Raw genomic sequence first — 25,974 nt, 5'->3', positions numbered from 1 at the left:
GCAAAGGATAAATCAGATCTATCATATCAATTCATGTAAGATTTGCCACAGAGCACGGTTGTCCTCTACTGAGCATAAACACGGGAAGTGCACTCCACACTGAAACAAACACGCACACGTGGACTCACACGCACCACTATGGAGGAAAAAAAAAAAACGTTCCATGCCAACATTTGTTATTTTACAGCAAGTGCTGTCAGCGCTGAATGAGGACCAGGGAGAAACATCTGCATGGTTATTTTCACTAACTAAGCAGCTTTTAAAAATCAACAGCACTGTTAAACCACTTTAACCATAAAAGAGTTTAATCAAGCTTATCATTATGAAATTCAGACTATCAGTTTGTAAATTAACAGAAATTGGTATAGAACAATATTTAATGTCGAATGGGAACTAGAAGGGGAGAGAGAGGGAGAAAAAGAGGGAGGGAGGGAAGGTGTGAAAGACAGAAAGCAAAAGAGAAAGAGAGAGGGAGAGAGATAATGTAGGGATGGAAGAGGTTAAAGCACAAGTATTCTGCTCAGCGAGGTTAATACCTGTGTGTCTATGTGATAATGTCCAAACTGGAAGTTAAAGAAAACAGAAAAAGAGTTAAAATAACACAAACACACGATAGAGGAAGAGGAATTTGTCCTCTTGTTCTTCTCCAAGACAGCCATAACCCTATGACCAAGCAGGTCATATACAGATATCAATGTTTTTAGAAGTCCTACTTAAATGAGAAGTACATTTTTTCAATATTTTTGAAAGCCGAATACCAGCTCAGCTATCTCTGGACTGGGGTTAAGTGCTCAAGCGGATGGGGCAGAGGAGGTGTCCGCTGGGCATTTGTGGACAGCTGTGGTTCAGTAAGCTTTAAATGGACAAATGCATGTTTTGCATATAATGAAACTTCATAAATAAGAAAAGCGGTCCTGATGGATAAACATCAATAAAATAGATCTTTGATTCTATTTAAGGACCTTACAGTATGGGTGCAAAAACACGATAGTGCTTCTGAAGATCCTCAGCCAGTTTTCAACCTTTCAGCACTCTTAAATATTAATTGCTAGGCCTATTAAATATTAATTTAACCTAAAGTTGTTCTCTATTCCACAAAGCTTGCTGATGGAAGGATGTATGAGAACTACTCAAATGGGAAAAGGACAACACATGCTGTCACGCAGAGAATACACAACAATATCTTCCTGCAGCCCATTACTATTTCTAAACAGCCTATTTGTATCATTGTTATATAGGCCTACAAATAAATGATGCATTTTATATAAGTGAGATCTATATATGTATAGCCTATATAAGAAATCTAGAAAAAAAATTGCCTAGGACTGACATAACTATTTATTTAACGTTTGCTCGAAAATGAAAAGAAGGGGAAAAAACGAATAAATTATTTATTTAACGTATTCACTATACAGAATTCACCTGCATGATGTTTTCCCCCCGCGTGAACAGACACATTTAACTTTTTGGTGTATTTATGGAAGTAGGCTACTATATTGTCAAAAGTACGCTGTTTTTATGTAAAGGTCTGGTCTATGTCTCTTATTTCTTTACCCAAAAGTTTGTGCTTTCTTTCTTTTATCTGCGACACTACCGCTGATATTCTTTCTGCATGTGCGCTGCATTGAATGTGGTGGTGCGTCTTACCGTTAGACCGTCGGACAATATTTTCCAGAAAAGTGTTTTGAGGGGCCACTAGTCCTCTGCGTCCCCCGGCCATCACGGCGGGTCATGCGCTCCAGTGAGTGCCTGGACCGGTCAACATAAAGTTCCCGCGCACGTCTCTGGTGTGTCTGTCGTCCACATGCCGCTGCCGCATCCAGTGATGTGTGGACCCGGGGCTCTCCTCTCTCCTCCACCCCATTGATTCTCCTCCATCGTCTGAGACTGGCGAAACAGCGCCATCTATTGATTTACATGTGAAGCAGCGGGTGTTCCAATGTGAATCAATAGATGGCGCTGATTCATTAGCCTATATGAGTTTGCAATGCGGAATAACATCTTCTAATTCCAATCTCTTAACGCCATCTGCTGGTGGATAGGTGGATAGCAAACACATTTTTATTTCTTTGAAAACTTTCTGAACTGATTCTTTAAATAAGGGACAACACGAGTTTTAGAAGTTAGTTTTTTATTATTTAATAATAAATTGATTATAAGCTGATATAGTAAAAGTCTCAGCTAATGAACCAAGTACTAAAGGAACAGGTTTTTCCAAAAATGTTTTTTTTTCTCCTAAAATGTAGCCTACATTTATTCACTTTAAAACTTAAGTTGTGTCAACTCCATCAGATGCATTAAAAAGCATGCTGTTTTAATTTGATCCATCCATCCTTCAGTCTTCAGTTATGTAATAATGATGTTTAGTAAAGGAGCTAATTGAAAAAATACATTCTCTAAAAAAACATTCTGGGTTATGGTTATTATGAACAGTCCCTCAATTATTTAATTCTCGGCCCTATTTTTTAATATTAAAAGTGTAGGCCTATATCCAATGTTCTGAGGTCATACATAACACAGTTTCTTTCAAAATGAACAGAAACCTTCATCTGACGTTTTTTCAACAACTAATTGACAAGACAACAAATTAAGACATCTAACTCATTTTTAAATTTTAATTTAATACAACAAGTGTTAAATCCTGCCATTGTTTTTTCTTTTTCTTTTAGTATTCTCATTCTGGGTCTCCAATAGCTATATAAGGCATGTACTGTAAACCAGGCCAAATATACTGTATATGTAAATAAAAAAATATATAAATTGATCTAAATTGATGAGATGTTGACGATGTTGTATATACACTATATTGTAAAATCACAGAGCGGGGTCAGCGCATGCTGAGGTGCACAGTGCTCAGAAGTCGCCAACTTTCAATAGCTACAGACCTCCAAATTTTGTGTGGCCTTCAGATTAGCTCAAGAACCGTGTGTAGAGAGCTTCTGCATCCAAGCCTTACATCACCAAGTGCAATGCAAAGCGTCGGATGCAGTGGAGTAAAGCACGCCGCCACTGGACTCTAGAGCAATGGAGATATGTTATCTGGAGTGACGAATCATGCTTCTCTGTCTGGCAATCCGATGGACAAGTCTGGGTTTGCCGGTTGCCAGGAAAACGGTACTTGCCTGACTGCATTGTGCCAAGTGTAAAGTTTGGTGGAGGGGGATTATGGTGCATGGTTGTTTTTCAGGGGTTGGGCTTGGCCCCTTAGTTTCAGTAAAATTAACTCTTAATGCTTCAGCATACCAAGACATTTTGGACAATTTCATGCTCCCAACTTTGTGGGAACAGTTTGGGAATGGTCCCTTCCTGTTCCAACATGACTGTGCACCACTGAACAAAGCAAGGTCCATAAAGACATGGATGAGCGAGTTTGGGGTGGAGGAACTTGACTGGCCTGCACAGAGTCCTGACCTCAACCCGATATAACTCCTTTGGGATGAATTACAGCAGAGACTGCGATCCAGGCCTTCTTGTCCAACATCAGTGCCTGACCTCACAAATGCACTTCCAGAAGAATGGTCAAAAATTATCATAAACACACTCCTAAACCTTGTGGAAAGCCTTCCCAGAAGAGTTGAAACTGTTATAGCTGCAAAGGGTGGGCCAACTCCATATTAAACCCTATGGATTAAGAATGAGATGTCATTAAAGTTCATGTGCATGTAAAGGCAGGCGTCCCAAAACTTTGGCAATATAGTGTATATACGAGATCGTCAACATCTCATCAATTTAGATTACAGTAACAATGAATGTGTATCAAAAATACACAGATCTCCACCGTGTTCACTCTACCATCAGTTGCTGTTTCCAGATGTGTTGTTACTCGCAACAGCAGCATCTTTGCTTCCTGCACAACATGGGTTTGGTCATTAACCTGAAAAGGATAAATATAATGATATTCTAAAAAAGACCTAGCCACCAAGGCCACAAATATAGCTTCAAGCTAGATAACAAGTCCCTAGAATATACTCAAAACTACCTGTTTATAAATATCAGCAAACAACAGAAAACGTCAGCAAGGCTGTGGATGTCTTCAGACACGACACAAAGTATCATATCTGAGATCCCAATCAAAATCCGGCTAAAAATAATCAAACCTGTCATAAATCCCATGTGCTTTATGGATGTGAAGTCTAGGGGCCTTCTCACCAACCAAAAATCCACCAAATGGGACAAACACAGAGACTCTGCAGGCAGATTTATGCTGTTATGATTGTAGCAAAACTCTCCATAATAACAACAGACCAGAATAAGTGCTCTTATAATAAGAACTGAAACAACAATTTTTAGTAAATCAAATTTGGATAATTTATTAATTTAACAGTGTGTCGTGGCAATCTTTATAGCACCCAACTGTAACATGTTCATAAACTGTACATATATACAAACATATATATATATATATATATATATATATATATATATATATATATATATATATATATATATATATATATATATATATATATATATATATATATATATATATATATATATATATATATATATATATATATATATATATATATAATTTATGAAAATACCTTAACCCTAACAAGGTTCTAGGGACTTAATTAACATCTCAGATGTCAGTTATTTTGAGCTGTAGATTCACGTGCAACGTAACATAAATTGTTATGGAATGTTTATCTTATCAACGAGAGAAGCTGTAAATCTTTATGACTTTCATCATTCTTAGCATCTCTAATCATATCTAATCAGATTCCAGATCTACACTCCTGATCCTCAAGCACGCATATTGACAAAGCATGGTTGAATATTGGTTGCCATAGCTGTGGAAATAGAAGAACTGGCACTGAAATTAAAGTTTTTAGTAAAGTAAACAGTAGTTTAATTTAATTTATTTGCATAGTGATTTTCACAATACATATTGGCATTGTAAAAAAACCAACAACTATATTTTCTGGACCTTTTGAGTAACAAATACTAAGAAATGTGAATTAATTGAAATTACATCCATGTTAGACTAACATAATTCCCCCAAATGTTTTCACAGTTAAACACAGCTGTCTGAACAAACTTAACAATATTGCTGAAATGTTAAAGGTTTGTGAGTTCCCAGCATGAATAAGTACTGTTATAGGATTTTTGTATTGCTGTTTGCTGACATTTTTTTAAGAACACTTCTTTTGTCATTATTTTTAGTTATTTGTTGTGTTGTGATGTTAAGAGCTCATCTTTTTACATTTGGTGACTGTCATCATTTTTGAAGTTGTTGTGTCAAGTGTTTGCAGACTTTGCACCTTCAGAAACAAAGATATCATAGTTCAAACATAACAGGTATATATAAATTGTTGAACAAGAAATCTTTAGTTATGCCTTTTATGTATTTACACTGATCAGGCATAACATTGACATTTGGTCCCCCTTATGCTGCCAAAACAGCCCTGACCCGTCGAGGCATGGACTCCACTAGAATCCTGAAGGTGTGCTGTGGTATCTGGCACCAAGATGTTAGCAGCAGATCCTTTAAGTCCTGTAAGTTGCGAGGTGGAGCCTCCATGGATCGGATTTGTTTGTTCAGCACATCCCAAAGATGCTCGATTGGATTGAGATGTGGGGAATTTGGAGGCCAAGTCAACACCTCAAACTCATTGGTGTTCTCCTCAAACCATTCCTGAACCATTTTTGCTTTGTGGCAGGGCGCATTATCCTGCTGAAAGAGACCACAGCCACCAGGGAATATCGTTTCCATGAAAGGGTGTACATGGTCTGCAACAATGCTTAGGTAGGTGGTACGTGTCAAAGTAACATCCACATGGATGGCAGGACCCAAGGTTTCCCATCAGAACATTGCCCAAAGCATCACACTGCCTCTGCTGCCTTGCCTTTTTCCAATAGTGCATCCTGGTGCCATGGGTTCCCCAGGTAAGCGACACACATGCACCCGGCCATTCACGTGAGTCTGAGAAAATTCATCAGACTAGACCACCTTCTTCCAATGCTCTGTGATCCAGTTCTGATGTTCACATGCCCACTGTTGGCGCTTTGGACGGTGGACAGGGGTCAGCATGGGCAGCCTGACTGATCTGTGGCTATGCAGCCCCATACACAACAAACTGCGATGCACTGTGTATTCTGACACCTTTCCAGAACCAGCATTAACTTCTTGTGCAATTTAAGCTACATCAATGTGCATCATTGAGCCTTGGCCGCCCATGACCCTGTCGCTGGTTCACCACTGTTCCTTCCTTGGACCACTATTGATAGATACTGACCACTGCAGACCGGGAACACCCCACAAGAGCTGCAGTTTTGGAGATGTTCTGACCCAGTCGTCTAGCCATCACAATTTGGCCCAAATTTAATTTCTATAGTGTATTCTAAAACAGATTTAGGAACAAATAATAAAACCACTCTGCAACGCCTTTCCAATATTTGCCTTTCACAGTCCATGCATGGACCATCAATTTTATGAACACCTTTCTTCTTTTCAGTGAAATTTCTTCTCTTATATCACACACATATATAACACATACAACCAGGACTATAGACTTAGTCAATGTCTCACCAATAAACTCCTTAATAAGTGATAGGGCAGATCTATAATAATAAATCCCATGCCACCTACCTTGAAACATGCAAACTAACAGCCACAGGAGGCGTGTCTGAGAGATTGAGGAAGATTACAGTCATATATCAGAGCAGGTGTCGCTAAACGTCCAAACAGTTTAGTTTCAGAACTGTTCTAAAAAGGTGAACTAAAGCAGAGAAACGAATGATTCGTTCCATCATGGGAATAAAAGATCGAGCTTTCTCTTCCCGTGCACAGATTAGGATCCTGGCCCTTCTAGCATGCATGTGTTCAGCAGGTATTTAATAACTCTTTATATTCTGCCACTCTGCTTCCAATTTAATGAATAAAGCTCTCTTTGATTATTTTCCTTACACTCTATTGACTGGTTTGATGGTATTTTAGAAATGGAGTGATTTCACTTTTTAGCTATTCGAGTGGTTAATAATTACTGTGTCATGGAGCAGATGTGAGACAGTTATACACTTTTTATTAGTCTTAGGTTTTTTAATTCCAAATCATCCAATGCAATTTAGGAAATGCATTTACAGAAATGTATTTGTCACTCCAAAATTGTGCTTCCATGAGAATACAATGAATTAAGTGTCATAAGCGTCTTATAAGCGTTTGTTTTGTTTCTGCAGTTGAGTCTGGTCCCCTGCATTGCGCTAATTCATCCCCCTCACCCAGCACTCCAGTTTCTGGTAAAGGAATATATACATAAATCTTGTGAATAAATGTATAAGCTTGGTTGCGGTGTGTAAATTGTCTTTTTATCCTTCCAACAGTCCATTCTCTGAGGCCAGCTGACGTGTCTGTGGTATCTGCACTGGTTTTGTCTGATGTGGAGAGGTATGTCCACATTTATCATAAGTGAGGTGCATTAAAATATCAGTTAAGCTTCATTGGAATGGAGGCAGATTTGTAAGCTTAAAAAAAGAGACATAGATCAGCATTTTAGTTTAACTAAAGTTGACCCACCTAAATTCAGGTCATTCTCTGAATTTAATAGAATAATTTAATATCTGCCACGATGTCTATTTTTAAACTGATTTTAAAGAACCTTTTATGCCAAAATGGCTACATAAGTAGAAATTCTTAAATGATTGTTGTCTTAAACAAATACTTTCATATTTAATGGGTTAAATAATTATTTTTAGTGATTGAAATGAAATTGTATCAAAATAAAACAATTATTAAAACTAAATTAATTAATTAAAACTAAATCCATAAAATGATCCCATGATGGGAACCAGTAAAATAAGGTATGATCTTTTAAGGTTCTATACCTTTCTTCTAATAGTATAACATTTTATACAATAAACAGCATATTAGCATTGCATAGAGCAATGATTCAATTCCTTTAATTCTTTAATTCATTCATTGCTATTGTAATGCCACCTGAAATGATTAAATTGTGTGTGTTTTTTATGGCAGATCTGGTGAAATCCGAGCCCTGAACATGCTATCTGGTAAGGCTTCAGTCTTATTGTATAGAAATAAACAAATAAATATTATCTTTACAGAACCTGAATTAAGTATTCCACTCAAATTGCATTAGAATGTCATTATTGAATTTGGTTACACTTTATTTTTTATTGTCCACTAACTTTGCAACTACATGTCAACTAACTCACATTAAAGTATTAGTAGACCATTAGGTTAGGTTGTATTAGGGTTCATGTTAGAATAAGTTGACATAGTTGCAAAGTTACTTATAGTCAGAATGTCTGTTAGGGGACCATCAAAATAAAGAGTTAGCTGATATTAAGCAGACAGTCTACTAATACTCTAATGAGAGTAGTTGACATAGTTAAATGTCTAACTATCTAAATAAATGGCCTTGAATTTTCTCTGTCCTCATCTGCACGGCCTTCATTTACTTTTTTTGTTGTTGTTGTTTGTTACTGAGTAACATATTGATTGCCCTTCACACATGTACTGTATGTGTGATTGTCAGGCTTGATTAAACCAGATCTTTATATAAAGGTTTCGAAAAGATTTAGTCTGAGTCCTTGAAATGAAAGTCAAGGCCAGGGGAGAGATACACACAACCGTGTATCTGAACAATTACACTACTGATTTTCAGATTTTCATTTTCTGAGATATGATAAATGATATATATTGTAATAGGAATGCTTTTAGTGGAATATTTCTACAACACACACACACACACACACACACACACACATATATATATATATATATATATATATATATATATATATATATATATATATATATATATATATATATATATATATATATATATATATATATATATATATATATATATATATATATAAACCTTTTATTACAAAGAACCTAACAGAACGTCCTTCAAATAGGCCCTAATCTCAATCAAATGTGATGATATCGTCTTATCTTAGCATGTACACTTAAGTACTTTGTTTTGGATCGATTCAGTTGGCATGATACTATTGGTCTGTTTACTACTGTTTGTGATAGAGTTATCAACATGTCTCTGCTGATGTCCTCTGGGAGCCCTCAGATTTTTTTTATCTTTATTTTGCCGTCCTTCATATCCTTTAGTGTTTCTGTAAATTCAGTTAAAGCTTATCTTGAGGAGATTAGGTTTAATTGTATTATTTGTCTAATAATTTGAATCATTTCTCAACGTTTGTCATGAAAATGGCTAACTGATTAAAGGTAGAATGAAAGAACAGGAAACTGCACAGATAACTGATAGTCAGGTCAATAAAGTAAATGCACAGACCCATGCTAAGCACAGATGTTTATGTATGTGAGGTGATAGTGATATAGTGGTACTCAAAATGCCTGAATAATTAACTTTCAAGATACAAAATAACATCTTTTCACTTTTCTGCCTTAGAAATATTGTTCACCTTTAACCCGGATGTATCAACTGTTCTACCTGACCAAAGGTAATGTAAAGGAATTAATATTCACAATTTAATTACAGACATTTTTATGTATGTTTACAATGGCTGTCTTAATGTGACAGGAGCTTAATGGATCAAGCAGAGAACATTATGGAGTCTCTCAGCCCCGCTCAGGTAAACATCCTCTTCTAATTTCTATATGTGGTTCTGTCTTACATGTTGTGTGTTATCTGAAGGTTTTATTCCACAGGAGTTGGGTATAAGTAGCGTCAAATGTGATAATACTTTCCGGTGATACGGACATTGCCATCATTGATATTTACTTTAGTCACTGTCACTAAGGTTATGTCATCAAAAATAACAAACAACCAACTAATATAGACTTGAAGAATGGACCTGGGACTAAACTAAACAGTAAGCATACAGAGACTTTATGAGTGAATTAACAAGGGGCAGGTGGGAAACTAGGAAACTAAGGAAGACAAGAAATACATACAGGAACTGGGAACGCATAAAACTAAAACGAAACAGAACATAAACCTGACAGGTTAAAGATATTCACAGCTAGAGCAAGAACAAAAATGGGGATTGACTGACTCCGGTTATTTGTTCATACCAAGAGAAAAACTCCACAGTGGTAACACACGTGACACTAAAATAATGGAATAAACATTATTTTAACAACATAAGATGTAACATAAAACTCTAATGTATGTAATTAATAAATAAGCAAATTAATCAGCAAAATTGTTTTAACAAAATACCATCAAATTTAAAATGTTCGGAGGGAATTGTGGGAATGTCAGTTTATGGTTTTTCACTGTAGATTATAAGATTAGTTACAAAATCTGAACATTTAAATGCAGTTTAATGTAAAATTACATAAAATGTCCCATTAGATGCTGTATAACTGTGTTTTAAGGTGTGTTTGTTGTCAGACTCAAACATGTGTTTATTTTTAAGGATTAAAAAAGGCCATCGTTTTATTTGAAAAAGTTAATAATTTTATTTTATTGACATTTTAGTTTGTCTTGGCTATTTTTTTTTTATTATATCAGGTAACATTTTAATCTGCCATTTGGTCATGTTACAATGTACCCCACATATTCACTTCCATTCTTTTGGGGTAAATAATAAAAAAAAGTATACACTAATGAAATAAAACCACATAATTGTACTAGACATGTGTGCAATTAATGTGGTAAAAAATAAATACTCTGAACCCCAAGTGGATTTACACAAACTGAGAAAGTCAAAAAGTGTGGTGCCCCGCTCTCCCCTACATATCTTCTTACACATCTTCCTATTGCTCTTCTATGACAAGAATGTTCAGTTTATATGTAACACATGTCTACAAAAAGAAATGTACTGTATAAATACAAATGAGTAAGTACAAATCTTTACAAATAAGTACTGATGTAGCTGCTGTTCAGGGTTGTGATGTTCCTCCACGTTCAAAAGTGATTGTGCTGACAGCAAACTCCGTTGCGACACACACATACTATATATTTATGTGTGTGTGTGTGTGTGCGTGCGTGCGTTTGTGCGTGCGCGTGTGGGCATGTTTTTTTGAAATATCAGGACACAAATGTGTATAATGACATGGGTATGACATAGGTATTACAAAAAGAGGGTGAAATATGAGGACGTTCCCCATGTCCTCACTTTTCAAAATGCTTATAAATCACACAGAACAAGTTTTTTTTTCACAGAAAGTGAACTGCACAGTCTCCTGTGAGGGCTAGGTTTAGGGGCAGGGGCAGTGTAAGGGGATAGAAAATACGGTTTGTACGGTATAAAAACCATTACGCCTATGGAATGTCCTCACATTTCACAAAAACAAACGTGTGTGTGTGTGTGTGTGTGATAAATATTTATAGAATATAATATGTCTGACAGATGTTGATCAATGAATGGATAATTTTGCATGTGATGGCTCACACGATGAAAGAATGTTTATAAGTTGTGAAGAGTTTGACAGTTTCACTGAGAATTGTTTGTTTTATTGCATTATTGCATTTAGTCATTGTGCAAATTGTAGACAATTGGTACTAACTCTTTTGCACACATGTGACAAAACAAATGCAATTTGCTTAAATCAATAAGACATATAATCTGATGTGAAGAAGAAACTAAGTGTTAAGAGATCTGAACTTCATCTGATCTGAAAGTCTCATTTGAGAATTGAGCCGAAGCGATTGAGGAAAACTAAATCATTCGCTGAACTGAATATTTCAAAAACACAGATTCATTTAGAATAGAAACACTACTGTGTGAAGTGGTGGAATGGAAATGTTTATTTTGGCAGAGCAAATAGTAACTGCAATATTGTGTCTAACTCAATACTGACTTCTTTTTATTGAACTGTTGTAAGTAATATAAAGCATTCCTTAAATAAACACTGTGAGGAACATATTCATGTATTATATTTTAACCATGAGCAATCTACTCATTCTCTCTCAGTGGAAGTTGCTCCTTCTGCTTATACCAGTTGATGAGCTCTCTGCGTGTACAGACCAGGTCAGACATTTAACCACAAATCTTATCAACCTCTATATCATATCACATGGGACTTAATAAACAATCAAACTCCAGCTATAATTCTGTATTGTTCTGTATTTATCCTTAGGGCTTCAGTGCAAACATTGATGCAACAGTGAATAGAGTGGAGCAGACACTGGACTCTCTTCATAAGAAGGTGATAGTCAATATCATTCAAAGAAAAGTTTGAATCAGTTAACAGAGTTTGCTTACAATAACAGCTTCCTCTCTCTCTTCTCTAGTTGACACATACACTTGTTCATGTTGTTGTTTGGAGTGGACTTTCAGATGAATCACATGACCGGTCAGTATTAGAGAGCATTCTTCAAAACCGAATTCTGATGATATTACGTCATGAACAGTTTTATTTTATAAGGTGTTTATGTTTTTAGAGTCTGTAAACTCAACTGTGAGGAAGGATATGATAAAAACAAACGCAGGCTGGATACCATAGTGCTTATGGCTACATTGCAGGTACAAAAAAAAAAAACCACACATGCATACACACTCGTACATTCTATGTGACTTTTGCATATCTATACCAAAATAGTTTGACATGATCAAACATTATATGTGTTCATTGAACAGGAATCTGTCAGTGCTCTTCTAGAGAGAAGAGGCTGGTTCAGCGATCGGGAGGATTTCACCGTAATTCTTCAGTCCAGTCCAGTTCACATCGATCTGTCAGACCCAGTGAGTCGTAAAACTCAGATATGATCATTTTGAACAGGCCGATAGATAGATAGATAGATAGATAGATAGATAGATAGATAGATAGATAGATAGATAGATAGATAGATGATAGATAGATAGATAGATAGATAGATAGATAGATAGATAGATAGATAGATAGATAGATAGATAGATAGATAGATAGATAGATAGATAGATAGATAGATAGATAGATAGATAGATAGATAGATAGATAGATAGATAGATAGATAGATAGATAGATAGATCTATCAAACTATTCAATAGATATATCTTGGTATTATATTGCACAACTATTGTATCAAGAACATTTGTAAAGGCCAGAACCAGTAATTCAATTTATTAATGAATTTAAAGTGCACATGATATGTATTTTGAGGAAACTGAATAGCCAAAAATAAATGTAACCTTTTCTAGTGATTCACTGAGTCAGACTTGAGACTTGAGAGTGTTCTATCATTAAGTACAAAAAAAAAGTCTTTTTTGTTGTACTTTCAGATGAAAGCCTCTACTCCTGACTCCTCACATGACATAAGCATGTTGGCTTTACAACTCTGGACTAATTTGGTAAGTTAATATTAATGCAAGCGACGCATGTGTACACTATACTGTAGATGTAGGGGTGAAATCCTGGACACTTTACTTTGAAGTTGTTCATGTTCATTGTATATGTCCTGATGTGACTGATAACAGACTGATAATCAGCTCTCTGTGATAAGATTTAAACTGAAACCCATCTCGAGCCACTTATCTAATCTTGTCTTTATATGAGGAAGAACTGGAGCCCTCTTTCTAACCAATCCTAATGATTCTCTTTCCAGCTGCAGCCAATGACAGACAAGACTGAGATGGATGGGCGGGGCATAGTCACCGTTCCGTGCCCTACTGAGGTGATAGAGATATTTGATTTATGACCTCTTCAGCATTTATAAAGCAAATTGCTGTATCAGAGTCGGTTCATAAATGTGACTTTATCTGAAAATAAAAACCACTAGTTGATTAAGTTTATGTTTTACGAAAGTTTTTGTCCTTCACCTCTGAAAAGATACACATATACGTTACTAAATCTTTGTAAATCATTAAATAATTGTTCTGTTCCAGGAAAAGCCGTTTTTGCGAACACAGCAAAACTCAGCAGAGCTCAGAATCCCACAAACAGCCGATCCCTCTCCACTTCTCGACCCAGTGAGTGCATTCTCCCCATAAGCTCACCCTGTTGCTTTGACGTAGGCCTATGTCTGACCTATGCATCTGACCTTTCAGGTGATGGGGACTGAGCTCATCTGTGAGGACAGGTCTCCATCTCCCAGCATACCTACCTCAGGTAAACGGGGATCGAACACTTAGTACATTTGGCTGGGAATTATGGGAGTTTTTTAAGCTCCTTTCTGTCTGTCTCTTCTGTAGTCCATGCCCTACGGCCAGCAGACATCAAAGTGGTGGCAGCCATTGGTGATTCTTTGACGGTATAATCCATACACAAATATACTCTACTGTTCAAAAGTTTGGGGTTGGTAAGATTTTTTTCATCCTTTTGGAGGGGAAAAAAGTGTATTATGCTCACCAAAGCTGCATTTATTTGTTTCAAAAATGCAGTGAAATATTGTGAAATATTATCATATTTTAAAATAGCTGTTTTCTATTTTAATATACTGTAAACATAATTTATTCTCTTGATGGCAAAGCTGAATTTTCATCAGCCATTACTCCAGTCTTCAGTGTCTCATGATCCTTCAGAAATAATTCTAATATGCTTATTTGGTGCACAAGTATCATTTCTTATTATTACCAATAGTGAAAACAGTTGTGCTGTTTAATATTTTTGTGGAAAGTTGGAAACGTTGAGATATATTTTTAGGCTTCTTTGACAAATAGAAAGGTCAAAAGAACAGCTTTTATTTGACATAGAAATCTTTTGTAACATGATAAATGTCACTAGATGACACACAAAAGTATTAAAGTTAGCATGAAAAGGAGGTTGTGATCGTCTTTTCTTCCCTATTGTGACGTATATCCGAGTGGGGCTTTATTTTGTCCATCTGGAATTGATTGGATTGTCATTTGCAATTGCTGTGATCTCGTGTGAGTGACATGGTCCAGTAAACACATCATTCGAGAAGAGAAGAGATGTCATTGCTTGAGGAAAGGGAAGTTATTTTGATTAAAGATTATGAGGGCACATGTAAAAAAAGTATAATAATATTCCATTAAAAACGGTGACTTCAATAAAACAAATATTACTGACCCCAAACTTTTAAATGGACATAATACTTATGTACATTGTTTTGAGATGTAATTTCTTTTGCCCGAAAAAAGGCAGCCAATGGTGTGGGTGCTGCACAAAACAACCTCCTGGGTGTGATGACCGAATATCGCGGCCTGTCATGGTGGTGAGTGTCTATCCTGATAATAATGTAAACCATCAGCTTACTGCAGACAAATGATGCTGGTTTAGTTTTAACCGTATGATTAACACAGTCACAGTCATGTTTCATTTTGTTTTCCTCTCTTTTATTCCCAGCATCGGCGGAGATGAGAACCTAACCACTATAACCACCTTACCAAGTATGTGCAAGCTCTCATATTACTGTGATGCTCTTATTATTACGAACTGTTGATTTATGATTAATTACTGATTGGGAATATAATCAGCTCAGAAAATCATATATATATTTTTTAAATTACTTAATAGCTGATCATTACGCAAGAGTTTATAAATAGCTGCTTTTTGATACCTTGTAGTAGTCCAGGGGTGAAGTTAAAGCTTGAGTTGAGTGTCATGCTTGAGTCCCTCCTTAACAAACAGCAAGCCAAACGTGTTTATTTCAAGGATTTAGATGGACACATGAATTAAATTTTGAGTGATTATGTATGTATAAGACCATGTTTGTTTGTTATTTAGATATATTGAGAGAGTTTAACCCTTCACTGACTGGCTATTCCAAGGGAAAAGGAGGTGAGAATTCTAAACAGAGTTTTCTGAACCAAGCAGTGCCAGGAGCCAAAGCTGAGTGAGTATAGCTTCTCATCTTACAAACCAGTTACTATATATACATATCCGGAAAGTATTCACAGTGCTTTACTTTTTCCACATTTTGTTATGTTACAGCCTTATTCCAAAATGGATTAAAATCATTGTTTTACTCAAAATTCTACAAACAATACCCCATAATGATAATGTGAAAGAAGTTTTTTTTTTTTAATCTTTTATCTTTGCAAATTTATTACAAATAAAAAACTAACAAATAACACATATTTATTAGTACATCAGTATTTACAGCCTTTGCCATTACACTCAAAATTGAGTTCAGGTGCATCCATTATAAATGCCATTACTGTTACTTTTGATCAATTAAATGCCTCCTTGCTGAATAAAAGTATAATTTATAAACTTTTGAATGGTAGTGTACATAAAGAAATGTAAAAACAGTAAAATGCAATTTTTTCATTTTGCAGTGATATGGTCACGCAAGCTCGTGCTCTCATTAAAAGAATGAAAGAGGACCCGGTAAGTCATTCAGAAAATCTCGAACATACACACATTTGCTTTTCTATTGTGGTTGGAAGATATTATTTTGCTTGTATGTTTTTTGGACTATTTTCTTTCCTTAATATGTCAGGTTTTACTATTCTTGTGACAGATATTTAGTCCCCACAATGTAGGCAAAACAAGCATGGTGCTACATCTGAATGTCATTCATCTGAATATTTCTGTCTCTTTTCAGCGAATTGATTTCCAGAATGACTGGAAGATTATCACAGTCTTCATTGGAGGAAATGACATGTGCGCCCACTGCTCTGATACTGTACGCTGATATTAATATAGCTGGTTTTATTTATTATCCGAGTTTCACTAATAGATCTACAGTTAGTGTCTTCTCCATCCCTCCTCAGCGATACTATTCTCCTGATAACATTGTGAAGTATATTCGTGAGGCTTTGGACATATTACATAATGAGGTGAGGCAGTTTTGACTCTGATGCTCTATAGTGTTCTTTTTGATATTTAAGACACAGTGGGATCCAAAAATGTTTAAAAGTTTTAAAAACAGGCATTCCAAAAGTAAAAATATGAACGAAAAAAGAAGAAGAAAAAAAAATTATTGTAAAAAAATATTTCTGTCTGTCAAACAAAAAAAAAATCACAATTTCTATTAATCAACTATGCCATATTATTGCTAGTAAACCGACACTAATCATAATGTAAATCCCAGTTGTTCAACCATGTCTTCTTCTCCAGGTCCCTCGTGCCCTGGTGAACCTAGTGGAGCTCCTGGATATAGTTCCACTGCGCCGCCTCCATCAGGTCACCAGTTTAGGTTGCCCTACCTGGCTGGTCAAGTGAGTTTTGCCCTATAAACAATTGGTTCTTATGACTCAGTTAGAAGACTTGATTTCTTAAAGTTTTGGTACTGTACATGTTGGTCTTACATTATTTTGCTTTGTGTACAATTTTTTTAGTATTATATGCAGCTGTGTTCTGAAACCTAAAGATGAATCTTATGAATTCCAAATTTTGCAGGAGCTTAACCAAGCCTATCAGGTACACAACTTATTACATGAAAATTTATTTATTTTGTGTAAACATCTGTATATTTATTTATATATTCTGAATGACTTTGAATATTTATAATATAATGTAATTATACACATATAAATAGTTGTATTATTAATGTCAATGTAACTGTTAAATTGCCTATTAATATTGAATATATGCTATGCTGTGTTTTATTCTCAGCGTGGTATGAAGGAGCTGGTGGAGACTGGGCGATATGACACACATGATAACTTCACCGTGGTCGTACAGCCATTCTTCAGAAATGTGTTTCTCCCCTTGCTGGAGGTGCTGAACAATCTTATGTGAACAATCCTAAAATGAAACTAATCCTAAGTCTATTGTCTTGATCCACGTGTTCTCATTCTCCGTCTGTCATTATTTCCATGCTCTTTTAGGATGGGAAACCTGACCGTTCCTATTTCTCTCCAGACTGTTTTCATCTCAGTCAGAAAGCTCACACGCTCATGGCTCGGGCACTCTGGAACAACTTGGTGAGTATATGAGATACAAATATTAGATACACAGAATAGTGAATTAACCTAATTATATTGTATTAATATATTGCATGCCCTTGCAAGAACATTATGTTTTGAAATGTATTTTATATATTTATTATTTTATTTATTGTACTGAGTGTAAATGACTGAATGATACTTCAACAATAAAATAGTTTTTATAACTGAATTGTGTTAAAATACAGTATAATATAATTCAACATTGGAAAAAAAAACATACCTTTTCTTAATATATTGTAATTTTGTTCATTCTCAAAATGGAGTTCCTGTTTCATTCCCTCCCCTCTCCCCTTATTCAGATGGAGCCTTTAGGTAATAAGACAGATAAGGAGGATTTTACTGCAGGTGTCCCTCTTAAATGCCCAGAAAAGGTGAGTTTACTTCTACAGTTTATAACATATAATAAACTCTATAATTCTATCACATGGTAACACTGTTTCATAATCTTCTTTAGTCCTCCCCCTATTTGAAGACCTATCATAACAGCAATTACACATACAACCCCCCTCCTCCTACTCCTCCACCCGCAACAGTAAGTCACACAAATGTATTACATGATGTTCATAAAATACAATAGTCTTAAATTGATAAAAATGTATTATGAAATTATTTCTCCCTTTCACTTTAGAATTGGGGAAGTGATTTCTCATGTGTGAACACAGCACCATCTGACACTGTACCAACATCTGGTAAGAGAGAGTAAAAATGTCTCTCCTCTCTGGTAAAAGAGAGGAGAAACATTCATTTGCAGATTTTTTTTTAACCACTAACTAACTAACTAACTAACTAACTAACTAACTAACTAACTAACTAACTAACTAACTAACTAACTAACTAACTAACTAACTAAGCTTCATGGAATGGGTTTCCATGGCTGAGCATCTGCATCCAAGCCTTACATCACCAAGTGCAATGCAAAGCGTCAGATGCAGTGGTGTAAAGCACACCGCCACTGGACTCTAGAGCAGTCGAGACGTGTTCTCTGGAGTGACGAATCACGTTTCTCTGTCTGGCAATCGAATGGACGAGTCTGGGTTTGGCGGTTGCCAGGAGAACGGTACTTGCCTGACTGCATTGTGCCAAGTGTAAAGTTTGGTCGAGGGGGGATTAGGGTGTGGGGTTGTTTTTCAGGGATTGGGCTTGGCCCCTTAGTTCCAGTGAAAGGAACTCTTAATGCTTCAGCACACCAAGACATTTTGGACAATTTCATGCTCCCAACATTTTGGGAACAGTTTGGGGATGGCCCCTTCCTGTTCCAACATGACTGCGCACCAGTGAACAAAGCAAGGTCCATAAAGACATGGATGAGCGAGTTTGGTGTGGAGCCCTTGAGAGTCCTGACCTCAACCCGATAGAACTCCTTTGGGATGAATTAGAGCAGAGACTGCGAGCCAGGCCTTCTCATCCAACATCAGTGCCTGACCTCAGAAATGCACTTCTAGAAGAGTGGTCAAAATTTTGCTTAATCACACTCCTAAACCTTGTGGAAAGCCTTCCTAGAAGAGTAGAAGCTGTTATATAAGCCCTACGGATTAAGAATGGGATGTCATTAAAGGGGTCATAGAATGGTACATGCACTTTTACAAGTTGATTATACGGAAATGTGTGTTGGCAGTGCCTGTACACAACCATCCTATAATGATAAAAATACATCCAGTGTTTTTTTTTAATATCCTTATATATTTTCCCCTGTCTCAAATCGAGCCGTCTGACCGTGTGACGTTACACGGTGTACGCCCCCCCTACGATTGTTGATTGACAGCAGCGTTTCAACACAGACCCGCCCTGAGCGAGCTGTCATCAGTCCGCCATTGTTGATACTCTGGAGCAGAATGGCGTCTAAGCGATTGTGGTGTTGTGTTTTATTAACCTTTATATTAATCTTTGCAAATCGCTTGCACGCTTCACGATGAATGAGGCTAAAGTTTACAGGGTAAGTTACATTACGGCATGCTTTCTGTGTATGACGTTCTCAATATAATTCATAATCCTACGTTTATAATGAACAACGCGTTATGTTTGTTATTACAAACTGTGTACTCGGGTGATAAAGTTAACGTGGTAACACTACACTAAGCTTACTTTTGTACATGGTTTATAACGGTGTCTGTTACTGATTAAGAAGTAATGTAAAAAAAAAATCTTATAACATAACATCAATCTGTCAATGAACTAACACATCAGGAAACACATAGCAACTACGCTACTCTGCCAGTACAAAGATAGATCAAAGTGACATGACGTTAACCAACCATTCAGAAACGTCCTGTTCGAACTTCGATGGGTTCGTCAACTGTTCCTGGTCCGACTCCGGTTCAAAATGATAAGGTTGCTCAGATGTGTCCTCAGAGACTCCCGTTGCCATTATTTCTCGAAAATATACCCTCAAATGTTGTCAAGGCAACACTCCACGTGTGTTGTGGTGTTGTGTCGTGTCGAACCGAACGCCCCACAGAGCAGAGGGGGCGGGGTGAGCAAAGCTCATTATCATTTAAAGTCACATACACTGAAATGACTTACTGAAAACTGAGTTGGTTTTGACCAGGTAAAATGAGTGTTTTCTTACAATACTAATGAGAATTTTTAATTAAAGTATATTACAAACTTTTCATTTAGACACTAAAGAATCATATTAACTTGTACAAAAATGTCATTCTATGACCCCTTTAAAGTTCATGTGCATGTAAAGGCAGGCGTCCAAAAACTTTTTGGCAATATAGTGTATTTTGTTCATGGAAAGTAGCTTGAATTTACAAAATATCATGCTGTAATACTAAAAAAGTATTAAAGGCACAATATGTCAGATAAAACCACTAGAACACTATATTTTGTTGACTTGTGTACTTACATTATCCCAAATGTTTCCAACAATGTTTAAATCCAGAGAAATCAACTATTTTAACCAGGTCACACGTCACCTTTCAATGATGTCATATCCGCGTTGCCCTCGATTTCGTAGAAACAACGGAAGACACTTTAATATATTATGTGTTTTATTAGACAGGTGAGCAACTGTTTGGATACTTTACAACTTATTTTTAAATGAATTGCATGTCATTTAGCAACACAAGTCATCCTGTTTTTATTAATATGATATTCGAATATCGATCTAGATTACTGCAACGTGCGTGTCTCATACCAGCCACCGTGCGAACACAAAGTAACAGTAACATAACTTTCAACACACTCAAATTATTGTTTTTTTAATCATGTATGACAGGACTGCGTTACCCCACACACGACAAAAAGAGTGGAAAATGACCTACCGCAGCACAATAAAAAACTCAGCTGGCCTTGAAACCGGTGTGTATTGCAAGTGTGTCTCATTAGCGTTCACTCCATTGGCCGCGTTCCGCTCCCACAGCTTCCGAGCTCATCCATGAACATGATTTCTGCCGAGTCCGTCATATTCCTTTCCATCGGCTATGGAGGTGAAGACGACAACTCCCATGAATCCACGCTCATCAAGCTACGCCTTTTTTTTTTTTGAATAAGCAACCTCTAGCTTACATATTGTGCCTTTAAGGGGGGATAAAATGAAGATTAGAACTAAATACAAGAAAAATGAGAAGCAGTAATTATGTACATAGGTTCATAGAGGCAAGGAGGCAAGACAAGCTTTCACTGTGTACAGATACACTGCACGGTATATTATTAAGTACCCTGCATTGTAGCTGTGTTGTTGTGTTTTGGTATCCAGGATTGTCACCTTATCACATTTCTTTCTCAGTTCACAGGCTGCGTCCAGGTGACATTAAAGTGGTGGCGTCTCTGGGAGATTCACTCACTGTAAGTGAAGGTGTATATATGTGTATGTTGTGTGTGTTTTGTCATGCTGTAATTACCTCTCTCTCTCTCTCTGCATCTGTCAGGCCGGTTTTGGTGCAAAAGCTAACAACCTTCTGCAGTTGGTAGATGAGGAGCGAGGGGTTTCCTGGAGGTGAGTTCATGTCAACCTATGCTTATGGAATTGTTTTGTTATATTCTCTGCATGTTTTCTAAGTGTCTATGTTTAATTTGATGGACAGCATTGGTGGGGATGATACTTTGGAGACTGTCACCACATTGCCAAGTCAGTATTTTCTTATGTAACACTTTATGTCATGTTTATTGCAGTATTGGCTAGGAAAGAGACTCTAATTGCTCTTAACATTATTATCAGATTTGATTCTTATTTAATAACATAATGATCACCAGCACCCTGTGTCATTATTTATTATTAGACATCCTTAAGAAGTTCAATCCAAGTGTCTTCGGCTTCTCAAAAGGAAAAAGTAAAAGGCCAAATGGCTTCAATATGGCAGTGAGCGGCGCCAAAGCCAAGTGAGGAACACACACACATATGCACACAAACACAAATCACTGTATCGTCTCATCTAATGGATTCTTTCTCTCTATTCAGTAATATACCAGCACAAGTGAGGGATCTTATCACCGCTTTAAAGAACAGCACGGTCAGTATGCTTATTTAATCTATTAAATTGTTCTGAACCAATTTGTGGTGAATAAATAAAAAATACATACAAATGACAATGTCATTAAATGCTTCAGAATCTATGAATTGATCATTATTGCAGTGATTATTATGCTTCTAGCATGTTATATGTTTGGCAACAGTTCTTCTAACTCTAATTGATGGAGTGTGTAGCTTTTCATTTCTTAAACAACCATGTAGGAAGACACATGGCCATATTCCAGGATGGTAATATCAAGATTAATGTGAAAGAATGGTACAGCATGAAGAATAACATTAGAGGTGCATCAATTTTTGATCAAGATCTTGTATTGACAATGCAAGAGTCCAGCACTCTGTAAAGTCTACTTCAGCACATCCCAAAGACTTTCAATGTATTTAAGGTCCGGAGGTGCCAATGTATGTGTGAAAATGATTCTTCATGCTCCCTCCCAACCATTCAAAATTTGACACTGATGAATCTTGATATTGTAATCATGGAATATGGCCATGAAGTATCTTCCTACATGGTTGTTTAAGAAATTAAAAGCTACACACTCCATCAATTATGGTTAGAAGAACAGTTTTTTGGCCAGGCAGGGTACATTTTTGTGCCAACTACTTGCTGCACAAAGCAAATTCCACCAATTTTTGTGTGACAAAGACTCTAATTTAATCAAATGCATGTTTTTATACAACACTGCTCTCTTTTTTTCAGGAAGTGGACTTTGAGAAGGATTGGAAACTGGTGACACTGTTTATTGGGGGAAATGACCTTTGCCAGTACTGTCATGACCGGGTGAGTGAATGATTCTTAATAAAGTCTTTCATCTCCCCATCATACATTGATTCTTTTTGCGTTAGAGATCCTCAGCAGTGACCTTTAAGCAGCTAAAACACAGCTAACAGAGATATGCCATTGCATCATTGTAAATGTTGATTTTTTTTTAAAAGACCAGCAATTCAATTTTGCTTTGTGTCTTGTGTTTTCTCTACCCAGGCTTCCCTATCCCCTTCTAAGTACATCGGTCACATCAGAGACAGTCTGGACATGCTGTACGATGAGGTGAGAGAGATGCACCTACTGTACCTGATCACATTCATTCAATGGCTGAATCTCATGAAAATATGTCTGGCCACTGTAGAAGCTTGTTTCCAACACGGAATAAAAAAAATGAAAGGGAACTCACAATTACGAGTTTATATCTCACAACTCTGAGGATTCTGATTCACAACTTTTTTTTTAAATTAACTATTTAAAGGGATAGTCCACCGAAAAATGATCCCATGATTTACTCAATCTCAAGCCATCCTATAGGTGTATATGACATTCTTATTTCAGACAACACAATATATATATTTCTAAAAAATATCCTGGCTTCCAAGCTATATAATGGTAGTGAATGATGGTAGTGAATGACAGTCCAAAAAAGTGCATCCATTCATCCATCATAAAAGTAGTCCATACAAATCCAGGGGGTTAATTAAGGCCTTCTGAAGCAAATCGATGGGTTTTTGTAAGAAAAATTATAGACCAAAATAACTAGCTTCTGGCAGATGACTTGGGAGTAGCGTAAACTTTGGCACCTCTCGCGGTTCAAACAAATAGGGCTGGGCAACAAACTCTAGCTCGTCTTCTCTTATATCAAAATCCTCCGATATTTCTCTTTAAAAATTCTCGTTTTAGTTTTTCGTTTTGCTCTATCCTCTGCACTTCCACGTTCATCAACACGTTATGTGTCAGGTCAGTGGTCACTCTTTCACCGTAAATCTATGCGTACGGCCGTCTGTCATAAGCTAGTTATTTTAGTTAAATATGGATATTTTTCTTACACAAACGCCGGAGCCGTATGGATTACTTTTGTGATGGATGGATGTGCTTTTTTTGGGCTTCAAAATCTTATCCTCCATTCACTGCCATTACAAAGTCTGGAAGAGCCAGGACATATTTTAATATAGCTCCGATTGTATACGTCTGAAAGAAGAAAGTCATAAACACCTGGCTTGAGGGTGAGTAAATCATGGGCTAATTTTCATTTTTGGGTGAACTATCCCTTTAAGGCTTTTTGCACAGTGACATTATTTTTTATGACAATCACACACGTTCACATATAATTAACACCGGAAAATGTTAAATGATCTTTTGTGTGTGTGTGTAGGTTCCCAGAGTACTGGTCAATTTTGTGGAAATCTTCGAGGTCCATGATCTGCGTATAGTAAAGAGGGACACATTGGGCTGCAGCCTCCTGCAAAAGTAAATCAATTAATCCATGAATTAATAAACAATTTCATCTGAAAACCTGTGTACATTTTCATGTTCTAATGTACACCGACAGCATTTTCATGACTGTGTGTGTGACAGGAACTTGTGTCCATGTTTTCTGAATCCCCGTGAGAACTCTCCAGAACTGAATGAAATGAAGAAGGTCAACAGAGATCTGCAGGTCTGTAGCCAATCAAATTGTCAGTTCATTTATAACTGGTTAGCTGAGTGGGCTTTGGTTTAACTTGACCTTCAATAATAAAAGTGTTTTTTTCTGTGTCAGATGGAGACTGATAGGCTGGTGTATGGGGGGCGGTATGATGGAAGGCAGGACTTTACGGTGGTGCTACAGCCCTTCTTCGAGAACTCTGTTGTTCCGATGATCGAGGTTAGCTTCCTTAATTAAAACATCTTGCTCATTTCATGAGATCACATTAACACATCAAACCTTGAGTCTCAGTATCAGGGCCAACGTTAACAGATGAAGTGTCTCTCTCTTTAGGATGGCACACCAGACCTGACTTTCTTCTCTGAGGACTGTTTTCATTTCTCTGAGCGTGGACATGCAGAGATGGGTATTGGGCTCTGGAACAACATGGTAAATACACTTTCACACCCTTTATGACAATCTCACAGAAGCTTTCCTGCATTTAACAGCATGTCTCCTGTGTTGTGGTTTTAAGCTGGAGCCTGTGGGGAGTAAACAAAGCTACAATAATTTCACATATGACCGCAGTAAGATTCACTGTCCCACAAAGGTGAGTAAATAACCAGTCTTGAAGAGAACAATAACCAAGATATGATAAAAATGGTCTTTCAATTAATGCTTTCTCTTTGTATCTTCTCCAGGAGCATCCCTTCATTTTTACACGAATAAACAGTGGCTCTGACGTCCCTACAACTACCATGCCCATCACAGTTGCCCCGGGCATCCCTCTCCCTGCAGACTGCCCCAACGATTCTGTGCCAGCCTGGGCAGCTGCTATTCTGGCTGTAGGAGGCTTGGTGATTGGTTGGGTTGTAACCTGGATGATCTTCTACTACAGAGAACGAAGGAATAGAAAGAGAAACCAGAGCAACGAAATGAACGGAACAAAGTTCTAATAATTTTGTTTTGTGTATATATATAAAGTAAATTATTTTACTGCAGACTAAACCCACCCCAAAGCATTCCCATAAAAGAAACATTTTGCATTTGTCTCAATTAAAAGCAATGTGACCCTGGACCACAAAACCAGTCATAAGGGTCAATTGTTGAATAAATAAGCTTTCCATCGATGAATGATTTGTTAGGAGAGGACAATATTTGGCAGAGATACAACTATTTGAAAATCTGGAATCTGGGGGTGCAAAAAAATTCTAAATATTGAGAAAATCGCCTTTAAAGTTGTCCAAATGAAGTCCTTAGCAACACATATTACTAATAATAATACATTTTGTATATATTGACAGTAGGACATTTACAAAATATATCCATGGAACATGATCTTTACTTTATATCCTAATGATTTTTGGCTTAAAAGGAAAATGGATA

General features: G+C 36.7%; 2 protein-coding genes across 2 annotated transcripts in view; one reads left to right on the top strand and one right to left on the bottom strand.

Annotated features, from left to right (window-relative positions):
• Window positions 1-1,720, bottom strand: part of kcnh1a (potassium voltage-gated channel, subfamily H (eag-related), member 1a) — a gene marked incomplete at both ends in the record, with an annotated part of 89,978 nt that extends 88,258 nt beyond the window's left edge. Inside the window, one exon of the mRNA XM_079832988.1 lies at window positions 1,648-1,720. Coding sequence (XP_079689114.1) covers window positions 1,648-1,720 — 73 coding nt within the window. The remainder of the gene's footprint in view (window positions 1-1,647) is intronic.
• Window positions 1,721-6,754: 5,034 nt separating this feature from the next.
• On the top strand, window positions 6,755-25,730 carry plb1 (phospholipase B1; the record flags this gene model as incomplete). Its single annotated transcript, XM_079833998.1, has 42 exons — window positions 6,755-6,833; window positions 7,180-7,239; window positions 7,324-7,387; window positions 7,973-8,007; window positions 9,390-9,441; window positions 9,522-9,573; window positions 11,863-11,919; window positions 12,029-12,097; window positions 12,183-12,244; window positions 12,333-12,414; window positions 12,529-12,633; window positions 13,150-13,218; window positions 13,473-13,541; window positions 13,753-13,836; window positions 13,915-13,975; window positions 14,059-14,117; window positions 14,968-15,041; window positions 15,173-15,216; window positions 15,554-15,662; window positions 16,108-16,159; window positions 16,377-16,457; window positions 16,546-16,611; window positions 16,892-16,992; window positions 17,113-17,194; window positions 17,390-17,494; window positions 17,605-17,700; window positions 18,024-18,095; window positions 18,179-18,256; window positions 18,353-18,413; window positions 21,455-21,513; window positions 21,597-21,664; window positions 21,753-21,796; window positions 21,948-22,047; window positions 22,127-22,178; window positions 22,896-22,976; window positions 23,178-23,243; window positions 24,337-24,431; window positions 24,540-24,621; window positions 24,724-24,828; window positions 24,943-25,038; window positions 25,124-25,198; window positions 25,290-25,730. 42 exons carry the CDS (start codon window positions 6,755-6,757, stop codon window positions 25,542-25,544), a joined length of 3,258 nt encoding a protein of 1,085 aa, XP_079690124.1. The 3' UTR covers window positions 25,545-25,730.
• Window positions 25,731-25,974: the final 244 nt, after the last annotated feature.

The sequence above is a fragment of the Gobio gobio genome (assembly GCF_949357685.1).
Source record: "Gobio gobio genome assembly, chromosome: 13".
Taxonomy (NCBI): Eukaryota; Metazoa; Chordata; class Actinopteri; order Cypriniformes; family Gobionidae; genus Gobio; species Gobio gobio.
This window is presented reverse-complemented; position numbering and strand designations above follow the sequence as displayed.